At 41.9% G+C, this 17,224-nt stretch overlaps 1 protein-coding gene across 1 annotated transcript in view; it reads right to left on the reverse strand.

Annotated features, from left to right (window-relative positions):
• Positions 1-3,562: 3,562 nt before the first annotated feature.
• wnt7bb (wingless-type MMTV integration site family, member 7Bb) overlaps positions 3,563-17,224 on the reverse strand; it is a 28,667-nt gene continuing 15,005 nt past the window's right edge. The window contains exons 3-4 of the mRNA XM_076733388.1: positions 9,855-10,126; positions 3,563-5,259 (exon numbers count right to left, since the gene is read on the reverse strand). Of these exons, the coding sequence (XP_076589503.1) occupies positions 4,780-5,259; positions 9,855-10,126 (752 nt within the window). The 3' untranslated portion in view covers positions 3,563-4,779. The remainder of the gene's footprint in view (positions 5,260-9,854; positions 10,127-17,224) is intronic.

The raw sequence follows: 17,224 nt of genomic DNA on the forward strand, positions 1-17,224 counted from the left end.
GGCATAGTATGGGGAGCTTATGCGGTTCCGGTCCCCAGGGCTTCAGACAACTAACAAAACACATCTTACTTCTGCTCTGCTGCCTGCCTACAATGCTTTTCACATACAGGAGGACGAGTGGGAGCGTCCAGCAAATGAATGAAATAGCATGGCTCTCTTTCACAGGGCCACTTCATAGAAAGGGCTCGATGGACCCACTGACAGTCATCATGTCCAAAATGGCAACTTCTAAATGATATAAATTATTTTAAATATTGGGATTTTAAGCTCTCTCACTGCTACAGAAAATGCAGACATCTATCAACTTCTACGCTTTTTCATTTTCTCTGATGAGCAACATTAACAGTAAAAATCAATGAGAAATTGGATATACATCACAGATTACATCATTGTGCAGGCTAGAAAGAGTAAAAATGATGAATTAACTATCATATGATAATTGCAAAACTGAAAACTGCTTTACCCTACCTTCTACCATGCTTTGCAATTAGTGCCTAACTTGGTTCGACAGCTGCTCCTACTTATATAGTGTCCCCACTCTTTCTCCAAACCGCTCTCAATTAGCTCCTCTCCTAAATAACCACTCTTTTCACTTGCAGTTTCCGGCTACACATGCACCTCCTTGTTTCATCAAGCCATCCCATCCATCTCAAAAACACCCTCACAAAAGAAGTACACTCTTGTTTGTGTGTCTAAAAACAAGAGGCACACTGAGCCACTTCCTATTCACATCAGGTCATTTGCATGACGGTCCTCTTCCCATTTAGTGACTCCGAACAGCTCTGCCAACACAGAAAGCATGAGCAGAGGCTCGAGTGTTGAGCCCGTTCTTCTGTCATCCTGCCTCCTAAATCCTCATTCAGTTCACCCTGAGTGTCGTGGATTGCACCACATCGCACTTTGAGAATGCACTGCTGATATCATCTGCTGTTCCAACCACAACAGATAATAAACATGCAAAGTGATGAGTTAAAGAGTTACTGCGGGTGTCACAGGTGGCTGTGACCACCCAAGTAAGACAGCCCCAATTACCCTGAAAAAACAGCGTGGGTGCTTTTCATTCTCAAACAAAAACCAATTCCAACTTGATGAATAATCACATTTTGCATGGTTACGAGGGATTTATTTTGTGGGGGGCATTGCTTTTTCATTTTTAGTGGAAAAAACTGTTTTCCATAATCCTTGTAACTTCTTGCTTTTTTTCCTTCTCTTTGTGTGTTTCTGATCACATTTCTGCTTGACACAGACATGGAGAAGACGTTCCTTTCCATGCTGGGAGACATAATTGACTTCTGTTCCATGCGTGCCACAATCAAGACAGAAGACCGCAGCATATTACGATAATGTGCTGTGTACAAAATAACGTCAAAGTCAGCACACTGCTTGATTTATTTATTTTTGATTTTTAATGATTTATGCTTCCTAATGCATTTGCCAGTTACTATATTAAGCGTGGTTGGAATGTTTGAATAACAGACTTCTACATAAAGTTTGGCTTCAAACCTGGACACACACAATGACCAGATTTAATGTGTGTGTTTTTCTTCAAAGGGAGAGAATTTATGAAAATAATAGCTTTGGATATTTGTTGGAACAGTCAATATGGGCAACTGAACACTGAACGGGAACATTCTTGTACCAACATGCATTGAGCAATAAAAAGAAGAATGTGGATTCCTTACTCAGGGTTCAAGGATAGGCTTCCTTGTATGTTTCATAGTACAATTCATCATCAAATCAAAGACACATCAGCGTTTTATGCGTGGAAATGTATTTGCATCCTTGTCAAGGGAAACATGATTTTTTGAAATGCCTCCAGTTGGAGTTATTTTAATCTGTTTCAGACGAAAATATAAATGTCAGAATGAGGCTATATGCTAGACATGTTATATTAATAAGTTACTTTAACTGAGTAAATATGCAAATCTATTTACATGACAAGTAGCACCTCTACTGAAATAAAATAAGTTAAACACTGATGCACATACATCATATTAAACTGCACTAACTTGCATGGTTAACCATGCAACGTGCAAGACTAAGCTACACCAGTCTCTAAAATGTATGGTTATTATTAATGTGCAAAAGTTATAATACATTCTAAACCTAAACCAAAAGATAAACTGGCCTGTATAGTCTGTAAACCTCACATGACCTTGAAAAATATGGTAGGCTATTACAGATTAAAGCTGAATAGGCAGCAACAACATGAATATGCCAACAAAAAGTGGTTATAACATTAAGTGCAGCAAAGCACTGTAGAGTCTCAGTCCAAAGCCAAGTGTTAGTCTACGGTTCATTTAGCCTCTTTCTCATTGTATGAATTAAGGGAATAATTTGACATTCGGGGAAATTTGCCGATTCACTCTCCTGCCGACAGGTCGATGAGAAGCTACCGCTCTCATGTCTTTGCATCAAGTTTGGAGCTCGAGCCAGCAGGCAGTTAGCTTAGCAGAGTGAAACAGCTAGCTCGACTCTCTCCAGAGTTCAAAAATATACCAAGAAACACAAGCTTACTAGTGAACACAACATATCTTGTTTGTCAAAGCCACACACTGACATAATGGATCATTTATGTGTTTTGGGGGGGTTAAATGCTGTAACAGTTTCTTTGCGAACAACATCAGGCAGCACTGACTCTTCCCACCAGCAACCAGCGTATGTGCTGCACAGAGGCACTGCTGTACATCAAGAAACAGTTACACCACCAAACTCATTTTTATAGTTTTGGCCATCAGTCCTATCAATTATGATAACATTGTTCTTACCAAGCACATAAAACTGATCTGGGAATGCTGAGACATAGCTTAAGAGGAGGTTAGCTAAAGTTATTTGGAAGAGAAAACAAAGGCAAATGGTAATATTATGTCCCAAACTGTCTGTTCATCACAGACCATCCATCACAGTTGACAGAGTGGTTCAGCTTTGACCAATTGTACTTGCTGTACTTGTGCTCTCTGCATTTTAGGTACCCTCACTATTGTCTTTACCAAAGTGGTTTTGATAATCTGTATGAAACACTGGCTTGTTTTACAGCCTTTCTCAACTTTTTAATCATCTGAATTCTTGTTTTTGTCCTGTCAGACCTCATTGTATCACTGTGTTCCCAGATCTCAACAATTACTCTGGTGAGTACAATGTTATTGTAACTGATGCAAGTCCTGTTCAAAACTTCTCAAATAAGATCAAAGTTGTTCTACTGAAATTCCTTAAATGTTGTGGCAGAACACAGCTAATATTAGCTTGGAGCAAAGTTCCCCTGTCACACCAAATGAGAATTAACAGGTGTAAATCATGAGACCCAAGTTAGCTTAGTGTTAAGTGAGAAAATTTAAACTTTGAGCTATTATTTCATGTACAGTACCAAAACAGGCTGAATCACAACAATAATCTCTTCTATAGGTTTTCGTTATATCCATAGGTGTGTAGTTGTAACTAACTGTTACTCCACTGACCGCACCTTTACAAATATTTTCAAATGAACTAATTAGTATCTCTCTTAAAACTAAAGGCAGACTGCAGGTTCAATTTCAACTGATATTTTAGTAATGAACTGCCAAACTGAGTCAAATGGGAGTTTATTTAATTCTCATGAGTCGTATCTGAATAGAAAATATCAGTGCAGCACTCGACAACACATCCAGCAATATACCAGTTTCATGTTTAATGAATTGAGGAAGGATCTCTGCAGTTAAATGTTTTTTTTCTTGCTACTGTCTATTAACTGAAATTGCAAAAGCATCCAAAATAGATGTTACTGCTCGGGGGGAAAGGACTGCAAACAATCTATGCTACAGTAAAATAGAACCAAGGTGTCTGAAGTGAAACACACTGTAATGATGTTATTTGTAGTCAACACACCAGTAGCAATGAAACCTTTTTTCTCTTTTTAAGAAAAGATGAGGTGTTTTAGGGATTGGGGTGGGGGGGTGGGGGGTCATTTTCTAATAGACACACATCTTCAGTCAGAGTTTCTAAAAAGTATTTTTCTTTACACTTAGTACAAAAAAGACATCTCTACCCGTTAGTGCTTCGTTTTAAGATACTATAACATAAATAAACAATTTATTTTCAGTGTTCAGAACAGACAGTTCCAGTGTGACTGGAAAACTAACATACTCCACCATATTCCAGTTGGCAGCAGAGGGTTTAACAGAGTTCTCCACTCAGATTTTGGCGCACCCCAACGCACCATACTTACAAAATGTTCTTCATTTCTACAAACCTCCAACATAAGCCCCAGCCAATTTGGGGGGGTCATTCATGTCAAGATTCACTTTTGCTCCCCTTTGAAAATACGACAAAACCCTTAAAAGTTTTCAATCAAAGACTTGACAAATCTCTCCCAGTCACAACCTCATCAGCTGCTGTCATTTTGATCAACTCCCAGGTTACTGTGTTTCCTCTCCATGCACGAGTCTCTTGCGAATTTAACAATTACAAAATCCCAGAGTGCAAAGCACAGTTCCCAACGTGGGCCTCATTCATTACCTGTAGTCCCAACTTCACTGTGGATACATCAGTACATGAGCACAATCTCTATGTGACAGTAAAGTTCTGGGGTATTACCTACTGATATTTAGCATTTACTTTCTGAAAAGAAATTAGATAGATTCTGCTGTGCAAAACGATGCCATGAAGAGCTGATAGTGTAAATTCCATTCCTTTATTTCAAAATCTTTCACTGCTCCGTGTCACACTTTCATCTCGCTCGCTTGAGTCTTCCTCATTCAGCTAGTCCTTGGCGCCTCACTTCCTGGCACTGAGTTCCTCATGTCCTTATTTGCAGGTAAACACCTCCGTCCTCTCACTGCACGTGTTGCACTTGACGAAGCAGCACCATTGGAACTTACAATTGCACTGCCAAACTTTGGTGTACTGGTGTGTATTGTAGCCCCGCCCGCAGCACATAAGGTCGCAGCCGTCTGTATGTGGCGAGGTGCGGTTGCACAGGCGTCCCTGGGTACCTACGCTCCCCGTGGCTGCGTCCTCCTCGCAGTAGTTGGGCGACCTCTCGATGTAGACGAGGTCTGTCTCCATGGGCTTATGGTAGCCCTGAGTCTGCTTCATTTTGAGGTGGGTGGGCTGGCGGAGTCGGTTAGCCCGGACTACCTCCACATGCACGGCTTCGTTGTACTTGTCCTTGAGTACGTAGCCAATCTCGCGGAACTTGGGAAGGGTAGTCCAACAGGTCTTGGTGGTGCAGGAGCCCGACACGCCGTGGCACTTGCACTCTAGCTTCATCCTTTCTTCTAGTACCTGAGATAAATCAAGAAGACAAAAAAGTTGTAGAACTGCACCAAATACAGACATAAAATTAGACTCCCAGCAACAAATTAATAAGGACAGAGAACAAATGCCATGTCTTTCCCAAAAGTCAGTTCAACTTAACCATGAATACTTTCTCAAAGACCTCTGGTGGTATCCAGTCATGCAGATAGTTTTGATTTTATTTGTCCAGGTTTTGACACACATCCATAAAATGGAGGTAAATTTAATTTTGTGAAAGTAAATTTAAAAAATTCAAATGTCACATCTTTACAGAAACTCTTCATAATGTATAAAACATGACACCAGCAGCAACTCTCTGCCTGTGTATATTGCCGCCATAGAGGTAATTTGGGTGAACCAGAGCAATTTCATTTTATTGACACGCAGACAGCTATACGACATACAAATTGCTATGAACACAGTTTATATCTTATCACTGCAAATGCAAAACAAGCATACCAGTGACTTGACTTAAGACTAAAAATGACACAGTAACTGTACTCTCACCATGCACCAAGCCACTGACATGTTCCTAAATGAATTGCATGTTAAGATCACTCTATAACTATATTGGTGTAAGAACTGTTGACGGCTGGCTGTTTTTTATTTCATTACAACGTTACATTGACAGTTAAATTGTTTGAGCGAAGATGACACTAAACATTGGGTTTATCTTGGAACCAACCAAAGTTTTACCCAAATGCTGGCTGAATGCTTGTTTTGTGCTGTGCCACTATGTAAGTGGAAACAAATGCGAAATATGTCAGATCAACCAGACATCAAGATGTTTATTGAATTGTGTAAAAACTGTGATGGCAATGGGCTTTTCTTATCTGCATTGGTAAATGGTGACTGTGCTGTTTTCTTTCACTGTGAATTCAGCGCATTTATGCCTCAGGTACTTGAGTACAGAGTGACTGATCTCTCTCAAGAAGACAAATCCCAGCATATCTGAATTTTCGGTCATGGGTGACATGCAGTTGCATGTCCTGAAGGAGGGAAAATTGCACTTACTGGTAATATTCCATCCTGTAATTTTGTCTACCTTCCCTAAACCACATCAATGAAAACATGGATCCCATGCAGCTATCACTCATCTGGGATAATTTGAATCCAGATTGTTGTGTCATGAAATGTGTTGCACATGCAGTTTAAAACAAAGACAAACTCAATTAATTGTTCACAGCTGGACAAGAAACTTGAGGCTTATTTGTCTGCTTAAACAGTGTTGTGATAAATAGAAGAAAGCACTGCTGCCACATGGTTGAAAGTTTATCATAGTTACGGATTCAGATGCTTTTAGTCAGTCATTTTAAATACAGTGATGTAGAATCCTTATGTTACGCCCATACTCAGACTTGGACTGAATTTCTCTTTAAGGTTATCTCCAACATATGGTACACAAGGCTGAATGTCTTCTCTTTGCTGCCTAATCCTGGGGCATATGGGAAATATTGTGCGCTGTCATTAAGTGTCAATCCTTTGCCCCGTGGGACTAAGAAACTAAAAAATCTCGGAAAAAAACTGTGCCCTCTTTATTTTTTGTTGAATTTTTCTCAAAGGCAAACAGAGGAGGGAGGAGGTGGAGTTTGAATGGGTCATATTAACACGTCTGTAACAGCCCTGACATGACTCCCTTTAACCAAATTAAGAACCCTTGACTTGCTTGAACAAAGCATGTGTCGTTGTTGTATAAGATGTGAGTTTGGTTGGCAGGGCATGTTTCCAGCACAGCTTTTTCCTGGCCCCTCGCCTCGCCAGCGGCACAAGTCATCATTTCTATCAGACACTTACGAAATGTACACAAGAGTTGTTCAGTATCTCCGTCTGTCTTATCCACGAAGTCATGTGGTCACAGTTTCCCGATTTGAGGACACTTGATTGAAAAAACATGAGCTCCCCCGACTTCAAAAATTTGGGGGTCAGCTAACAATGTGGCCTCAGATGTTGACTCAGAATGAGGATTTCCAAAAATGTATAGCACAGAAACCACAAGGAATGCCTGGCATAAGGAGTCTGACAGATGCATGGAAACATTTACTTAAACTGTGTCCATCAAAGCCTCTGATCTGTTACTAATTAGTCCAATATGACCAGATTCCCATCTAAGATCATTCGTCAAACACATAGCCCGGATGCATGATGAAAGAGATCTGGTGATTCACTGGGTGTTCTTTTACAGTCAGTTCAGTCACGAAATCTATTGTAATTATAGTTTTCTGTTTAAATGATGCTTCTTATCACTCATTAGAAAACAAAATCTCAGCTGGATCCCATTGGAGGCACCACTTCCTCCCTCATCAGAATCAGGATCATTTTTATCAGCTCATTTGTCTTGAATATACTGATGTTGAGACTTTTCATATATTATATACATATATATTGCACATGCACATGCTGGAATATGAAACAACCTGCAGTGGACAGAGAAAACAAGCAAGATCTATACAATACAAACTATTTCTTCACAATTAAGAAATCCCATCAGGAAGAGGAAGCTAATCTGTATAAACTTCTGCATAAAATCTGCAATGTTCTCATTAAATAGCTGACTAAGGCCCCATTTGCACTTGTCATTTCTTTGTCAAGTCTCTTAATATATTTGTTAGACATATTTTACACACCTCTGTTGCTCAATCACAGATGTGATGGCAATCTGTCCAAGTTTTCCAAATTATGATCTGCACTCCAATCTAGATGGTGGTGATAATCCACCAGAAGCTGTTTGGTAAGTGCCAAGAAAACAAGAATAACAATAACATGTACTTTAGCTGTTGGGTTACAACAATTAACAGCAATAACGGCAAGCTAGCCAAGAACTACCCATAAACTAACACTGAATCGTGGATGAATCACATTAATGAACTATAAGTGACACTACAGTTTTATCGCAGAGTTGTTCGGAACAGTCAGATTTCAATCCGTCTTGAAAGCTTCTTGGATTTCACATTAGTTTCTTGATATCTGATAGCTATCCACCCAAGACTTATGAAGTGACTGTGTGCAAATGGAGTCAGACAAACTGAATGTAAACCCAGTGAAGGCTCAGACCTCTCTATCCTCAATAACCTCTTCCAGTCTAAGAAAGATTTCGGCTTCCTACTGTCTCAGCAAAGAGGAAATCTGACTTTTGCTCATCCTCCTGCAATCCGATTTTCCAAGCCTCAGAGTGAGAACGGCAACAGTGCCAACTCCAACTCCTGACAGTCCAACATGCCAGCACCCTGGCATGCAGCACAGACCCTATCAGTCTGCTGTGTTAACACCGGCATTGTCGGCCTGCTTTCACACCCTGAATAGACGCAGTCAAATGGCAGTGACATGTTTTGGTATTGTGCAGAGAACTGCAATAATATCCTGTTCCTGACTTTACACTTCATAATTCCATGAAAGGAACTGGAAAGAGGGGATGGCAGTCCTCCATCTGGCAACCATTGGCCAGGCGCCATTTTCCCAGTGGACACGATAAAGCCCAAGTTATTAATTAGATCCATTTGTCAACATAACATCATTTCTTCTCTTTTATTTACCTCTCACACTCAGTCTCTCTTTTTCTGTCCTCTGTGACTGTTCTGGGATGACTAATAGCAAACAAACATGTCCATAATGAAGTTTGCCAACACACTCTCTTAGAAATAACGCCCTCTTAGAAAGGAAAGAAATGTCAATAATTGGCTGAAGCAAAACAAGCTGCTGAAAGGCAAGATGGGTGATCAATCAGTCAGCAACTTGGTCAGCCACAGTCCTTTGTCACATGACTGTGTGACTTTTAGCTCTTTATCTGGAACTGTTTGCTCCTCTGCAAAGGAACACATTAACACGCATCTGTGCACGCATGCATGAACACATGCACGTTTGTCGAGTACTGAGTCATATTATGTTTTGCGTCTTTAAATAAGGTCATTTCATGTCATCTATTCAAGGACTCACTTAAAGGATAACTGTGCTTTCTTACAACTTGGGCCTGATTTCTATCATTTTGGCCATCGTTTCTGTTACTTAGGACATAACCTTGTACTCACAAAAGTAATTGCAGAGATCTGGGAGTCAAGAAACATGAGCAGTAAAACAATCTGCCAAGCTGTAAACAAACTTAAACAGTTTAGCCAGATTATCAAAGCCACTATGTTTGGAGATGGAAACAAAGTAAGTGCACCCAAAATGTTAGTAATAATCTTTCATAGCACAGGAAAACACATGGCGACTGTGATAGGTCAAAGTTAAACCAGAGTCACTCTGTAAACTGTGATGGATGTTTATAGCCAACAGTTTCCAAATAAGTTTGGCTATGCATTTTGCTGCATTTGACTTCCTTTTAGCAATGTCACCACAGTTCTATATCTCAGCAGTTAACTTGATAAGGACCATGTTATTATTACTTATAGGAAAAATACACGTAAGTGGTAATATATCAGAATGAGCCTTTAAATCAGGCCATTTCTTGAAAGAGTGAATCAGTTGCATAACTTCATTATACCTTCCATTCATTCAAAAAGACTTTTGGGTTTTGCTGTTGCTCTGTCTGGACCACCTCTGGAAAAACACTTGTGGCAAAGCATCTGAGAGTACGAAAGACCTTTTACCTTTCTCCCTGCCTCATTGTTATGTAAGTTCATCAGGCGGCGTGGGGTCTTTTTAATCTCGCGGGCATCCACGAAGCGGCGGGAGAAGTCGATTCCATACTTGATGTCAGCCGAGCAGCCTCCCCACTTCCAGCCTTCCTCCTGATTGTAATACCCCTGCTTCTCCCGGTCGCAGCCGCACTGGCTCAGGTTGCCCTGGCTGCACGCCGCTGTGATAGCGTGGGCCACCCCTGCCGCTGTGATGGCGTAGGTGAACGCTGCTTCCCGACTGCCTGATGGAGGGAAAAGAGGCCTTTGTTAGGGAATACTGAAATAAGATGAGATATTAGCACTTTGTAGATGATTTTGGTCAACTAACTCTGAAATTGTTGTCTTTCTTTCACAAAAACACAGTACATGTTTAGCACCCATCACAAGCATTAAAGACACGTGAACATAGACAAAAATGACAGATCGGACAACAGTTACCCATTCTGCCTCTGTTTTGTGAACGTTAAACCTAAATATCTAACTTAAAGCAGCTCCCAAAGTCCGCATAGCAAACTTTCAACAAACCACTCCAGTCACACTGAGACGCAGCAAAGATGTTGACCTTGATAAACAGCACGGAAATTCCAAGTCTGCTACGTCGTCTTGATAAGCCACCAATTTTTCCTTCCCTCTCCTAAACAGCTTCCCTCCTGCACCTTGGTAGAAATGTGGTCACATTTCCGACCACAAAGTCCTTGGGCCCAGCCTGCCAGAGTGCAGTGTTGGAATTCCAGTGTGGGGAGAGCTGGTCTAGGTGCTGTCCAAAGTGCTGAATTCCTCTACAGGAGCACCTTGTACTGCTGCCCACACTGCAAACAGCTGGGGTCTGCAGGTCTGGCTGCCTCACTTACACTGTTCACTGACAAGAAAGGAGACACTCTGGGGAGCAAGAGCCAGATGGTACCAAGAGTGTGTGAGATAAGATCAGCAGCTAAACATAAACGGGGGATGTTTTTACCTGTGCCGTGTGTCACACTGAAGCACTGTGTTGATTGATTTTTCAATTAACTGATCATTTTTTAGTTCATAAAATGACAGAAATAGTGATGTCCCAAACATACTCAGTCCAGAATGGTACAAAAAGGGGAAAACCTCACCTTTAAAAGAGGCAAATGTTTGAGAAATGACCTAAATGATTTACTGGTTATGAAAATTGCTGTTGATTGATTTTTTGTTTGTCAACAAGCTCTTTCAACACTAAAACAAATTAAGTTTTTATCATGGAATCACATCATCAAATCACAGTTCTCTGGAATATTAATGATGGATTTAAGATGAAAAGGCAGCCACTGGACGATGGTACATATTTAGCCAAAAGGTCGATGACAACAACCATGCCATTCTATTACTTTCTCCTTCTAAATATCTCAGAATCCTTTGCTACTCTCCTAATGGCTACAGAGTCTGGCTTAAAAGGCCTCCTCTGGTCTAAAACAGGCTGTGTGCTATTACAACCCCGGTCTCCCTTCAACTGGCAGTAATCTGGAAGGGGCTGAGCAGAGAAACAAGGCTAACCGCAGAGCAGAGGGGAATGTTTTGTAAGTCTTTTGATGTATGTTGTGTAATGTACTCAGTTGCAATTATTTGAATCTCTCTAGGTAAAATGCATTTTTTTTCTGCACTTCAGAGAGCCAAAAGCTCCTTGATGATTTATCATTTCTTCAATGACTTTAAGAGAAATGGCCAAGAAACTTTACAAAACAGGTTGGCAACAAACTTTACATTACTTCTGAGCAGTAACTCTAGTGTCAACATTGTGACCTGATGTCACTGCACACTGCAGAAGAAGTGTGAAGAGAAACGATGTGTCAAATCCTCAGAGACTAATTTATTTCTGAGTTAAGTCTAGTACTATCTAGTAAGAAGAACTGTAATCATTTTTCATGCGTTATGAGCTATTAGTGAATATTAACCAGGCAGTGCACTGTATTGCACTACATTTTGCCTCAAAAATGTCAAATGTGACATATGTTTTCAAGGGAGTTGAGTTTTAACAAATATCTAAAACTTCCCGAGTGCAAATGTTGCAACAGTTTTGAATCTGCTGAAACACCAAGTGAAGTTTGGGACTTTGTAAATATTCAGTACCAACAATAAATAAACTGTCAGATATTGCAGACATACCTACAGTCTCGTCCACCAAAAACAGAAATAATATCCTAAAATGAGCAAATGGAGGAAATGTTTACATCTGCAGCAGCAAAGTACAACAATAAAGTGGAAACTGTGAGGAAACAAAACACGCCTCAGAGACATGAAAGAAGAAAATAGACGATGGACTGTGTCATTTTGCCTGACCAAATAAACTTTTTACAATTTTAAAAGTTACTAGACGTAAAATCTTTGCTTATTTTACCTTATTTAATGGGCCCAGACATTGCGGTCAGATAGAGCCAAGGCTGCTAGCGTTAGCTGGAGTCTAGCCTGGGCATGACTGCTTTGCATAAAGCAGAATAGTAAAATGTGCTTGTGTTTGGGTTTATATTTGTCTATTGCCTAATTTTATGGAGCTTTTTTCAGCATTTAAAAAGTAATTTGCTTTGAGTACTTATAAATAAACTGCTTATATGCAGTCATTTGCAGCTGTTTTTTATTTCATTTCCTCTTCTCTCCTCAGAGGATTTTGCACCTCTTATTCTTGTCTCAGGGGCATTTTCTTCTGAACTCTCAAAGACGTTTTCACCCAAAGCCACTGTTAATTTCCTATCTTGGCAGTGGTGCTGCCGCACTAATACCATGGCCACAGGTTTGCCTGGTGGGGACTGACTCACAACCACTTGCTTCCTTGGTTAGCAGCAGAGCTGTGCCCCACCAGCTTGTGGTAACATACTGCTGCCCCCACCTCACACACATGCACAGATGCAGGCGCACAACCGTCATGTATGTGCATTGACACGCACGCATACATATGCACGCAAACGTAACCGGCCACATCATAAAAATACACAACACACTCACACTGCCCTCCACCCTCACACACATGCACTGTTAAAAACACATTTGCACATAGACGCACAAACAGAGCGTCACTGTAATGTTTAAAACAGGATAAAGGCAGTTTCCAGAGAAAGGGTGGTTCCCTCTGCTGTAGATGCATGCCCATTTCTGGGCCCATTGAGTTGTGCTGCTCATGGGGAAAATGATGATGATGGGGCTTGTACTGGTTGTCACCCCCTGGTGGGTCTGGCACTGCCAAGGCTCTGCCTGGCCATAATGAAAGCCAATTACACAAGCCATGGAACAGTGGCGATCAAGACCCTCTTTTTTCGTTTTGCAATGAACCAAAGAAGACATCGCAAATCAGATTTTTAGCACTTAAAATATGTTGCTGCTGAGTATAAATATCTATGTGTATTGAGCATTCAGTCTAAATCCTGTCTATTCAATCCAAATCAAATCATATCATGTGTGACAATTCTAATAATTAAAAAAAACAAACTTAAAAATCAAAAGCAGAGTTATTCACTCCATGGATATGAACAGTAAAGTCTCATTTTCAGGTCAGAATTAAAATAAAGTAAGGCATGAGGGATTGATTTGAATAGCATTTTGGTGGCCCAAAGTGACAGAAAATGAAAAACCCAAAGCGTTTGAGTGCACTGAACAAAACAACATTTTAACAGCAGTTCTCTGTTGTCTTGTGTCGGATGTTATGCATTTTACTCCCTCAGGAAAGGAAGGCCCTGCTTTGTTGAACAGCCATGCGGTTGATGAAATGCGGAGGAGAAAAAGCACCCATAACAGCAGCAGAAAGCCCTACAGAGGCTGGCCCCAGAGTCCTGACAGCCCTCCAGGAGGAACCACCCTGGGATAGCCTCGCTAGCTGCCAGTGGAAAATTGGAGTGACCAGAAAAACCTCAATGAACTTGGAAACATCCAGGAGAGAAGAATGGGGGAATATTAAACCAGATGTCTAATGGAGTTTAGTGGCAAGTGTCTGCTACACTATCCAAGAAAGTAGGGAAGAAGAAGACTGGCCTTGCCTCACTCAGAACAGGTACAAGAGTTCATAAAGAAGCTTAAAATATCTTGATGTATCCCTGTGTCAGGGACTAAAACCAGAGATGTAGCAAGGCTACTGACTCAGTATGCCTTGGCCTTCACATTAACTCACCACACCACTTTGGACACCGGCCCCTGCTGCACTGCCCGTCGTGTCTTTTGACCATCTGCCGAAAGTGGGACACAAAAAGAAATCTCTGGATGTAGTGGCTCGCCGCTAAGACGGCAATCTGTGTTTAGAGCCGGAGGCAGGCACACCGCTAGACAAATTTCACATGACACAGCACAGGAGATTTACAACCGACGACACTATACAGGCAGCGCTGGTGTAGTATAGACTAGCTGATGTTGTAACACTGCCGCTGACCTCAACAGGCCTTGCTTTCTTCACCGCTCACAGGCCATGGTTAGACTATGTTGCTGACAAGGAAGGAAAGGGAAAAGATATACTGAAGGAACTTGGACAAGGGGATGTGGAGGCCACTGCTCTGTCCCAAAAACAACCCAAGGTCAGCTTTGTTGTGTTCCTATCCCGTCACAGAGCACAGAGTAGCCACTTTTCATGTTGTGCATTGCTAGCTTTTTGTAATCGTGTTAGCTGTGTGTTAATGTTTAGTTTCTAGTTTTTCGATACAACCAGAGGTTCCTTGTTTGTGTCAGGATTCTTGGACGCAAAACTTGATTCTGATTCTGACAGTTAAGCTTGCACAAGCAAATAAGAAGGTCTGCAGCCTTAGCAAGCTGCGGTGAAGCATGTCAGCATAGAGCTGTAAAAGCACTGCTGCAAAGATACAACTTAATTACTGCAAAGGTGAGGAGGACTGGATACAGTGAGAGGATAGGAGAGGAAACTCAGCAGATGAAAAGGGGTTGGAGAGAAGGAGTTTAGGCTGGAATACTGGCGGGGGTCCTGCCAAGCCAGAGGAAAACACACACATGCACACTCACACACACACACAGACCGGCAGAGCCCAGCAGTGCAGTTGAATGGCCTCTCTCTACACAAGACAAGCCTGTTGGTGGAGCAGTGAAGGGGAAAGCTTTTTAAAGGCCCCCTCATCCCGGACATGCACTCACACCCCGGGGACAGAGGAGGATTGGATTGCATAAGAAATTACATCTCGACAACACAACGACACACTGGAGTTTTGGAGCTTCGTATCCATTAAGCACAAGGACATCCTGTCACGGACAAATGGCACTACAGTGAACAAAGGGGAAAGTGTCACCTGCTGGTGGCCCAGAGTCTTTACACTTGGGGTGATGTTGACTAACAGTATATTAGAAACAGAACAGGAAAGTTTGGGTTTTTTCCGTTTAGACGACAGGGCAGTTGAAAATTCCCCAAACTCACCTGCCACTTTGCCTCAATAACTATCACACAGTATTTCTACGGTGGAAAAGGGAGATAACCAAAGAAGTTTTTCTGGTGTCGCATGCAGATTTAGCGACTTTAAACTAAATCAAGTTGAAGGTTTTTCTATTTATTCCCCCTACCCTCTCTGCCTCGCTGCTCTTCAGCTCTCTAAATAAGTGTCCTTAAGCCAACCCAAGAAAGTCCCCATTCTTCATTTAAAAAAAGCAAAAGCTTTATGCAGAAAGATAAATTCAAAATGTGAAACACACCACCAAGACTTCTGCGGAAGAGTGAGTCGTAATCTGAAATCTGATATACTCTTAGGCTTTTTGTAAACACTGTTAGTTTGAGTTCATGCACGTTCCATCAAAAACAGTATTTTTTCCACCTTATGCATATATAATAAAGTTATGACACCAGAAAATACTGAAAACAAGCTCTGACCAACTGCGAGCCGGTGCTGGAACTATGACTCCAGGGCCCCATGGAAGGGGAAGAAAGTTGGAGGAAAACCCCTTGCTTTGTATACCAATCACTGAACTGACTAATGCGCTCTCTACTACTGTTTTCCGTTCCGCTTTATGTACCGTTGCTATGAACATATGCTCCCAGCAAATTATAGACAAAGTTGTGGTCCGTGAGGTTTGCAGCTTGAGGAATTAGCACAGCCATGTTCCTGTACAATAAAATAATATTGTTTTACCAGAACTAGGCTCCACATTCTCAGTGTACTCACATCATGGAGCTGAGGAAGTGACACGCTTTGGCACAGATGCTCACTGTAGGGTCCCGACTTTGATTCATATAACAAGGAGGGCTTTGAGAAGTAAAGCTAAAACAATTATGAGGGTATTTAACGTTGCCGGTATTAAATGCTGAGAGTCTAAGTAAGCTGCCTCCCAGGCATAGAAAATTGGGCTGGCAGAAAGCATCTCAAAAGCATCCTTTTTCTTCTCTGATCTCCCTGAGGTGGAGATAAAGCTTTTTGACTGAATACCAAGACTTGCTAAAACAGGCACAAATCCTTCTTCCCACCCTTTCATCCTAATAATGAGACCGAATCGGGACCTCACCTGCTCAGATCTGGAACGGGAGGCCTGTAGGTGCCGTACATGGTAATCATCAAGTTCATTTGAGGACAGTGTTGAGGATTTTCCTCAATTTCGATCCCATTTGACTTTGTTTCATCTTCAATGGAAACATATTTACAAAGATACATATCAATCCCACATTGCATCATTGAAGATATCATTATCGTCGTCTCTATAATCAGCGAGTCAAATATGTGCCACTGATGACATGTTTCCTTTCTCATTACAAAAGAAACCTCCAGACCCAACATTTCCATATTCGTTGATATCCATCAAACCCTCAAATAAAGCCCCAGGTCTACTGACATCCTCTTCCTCCTACCAGTACCTCTTTGCCTCAAACCCACTAACTCTCCCACTCTCTGGGCTCTCACCTAAGTGGGCCAGTCGTGGTGTGATTGTTGGCACATGTAAATGTCCAGTGGCGGCCCTGCGTGTAGAGAATACAGTGATCGGCCTGGGATTGTGTGGAACAAAGCGCACTGTGAGATTACAGTTGATCCTCTCGCATCCTGTTTCCTCCTGCGTCTAGCGGCACTGGCAGACACAGACAGACGCAGATCCCACCGATAACACATCACCGCAGGGTTGGGAGGGGCAAATGACACACACACACACACACACACACACACACACACACACACAGGGGCCCGAGGGCCAGGGCCCAGAACGACCCCGGGCCGCGTCAGCAGACAGACGGTGGGTGGGCAGGAGAGAGAGGGAGAGGGGTGAGGGAAAGGAGAGGGACCCCAGCTCCCGACACACCCACACAGTCTGAGACAGAGACAGAACCCATGAATGAACAAGCAAAGGGGCCTGGCGATGATAGCACTGTTTGGTCGCGTAGGACGAGAGGCCCCACCCTGGATCCAGACACACGTTGTGGGCAG

The sequence above is a fragment of the Chaetodon auriga genome, chromosome 6 (genome assembly GCF_051107435.1).
Source record: "Chaetodon auriga isolate fChaAug3 chromosome 6, fChaAug3.hap1, whole genome shotgun sequence".
NCBI lineage: Eukaryota > Metazoa > Chordata > Actinopteri > Chaetodontiformes > Chaetodontidae > Chaetodon > Chaetodon auriga.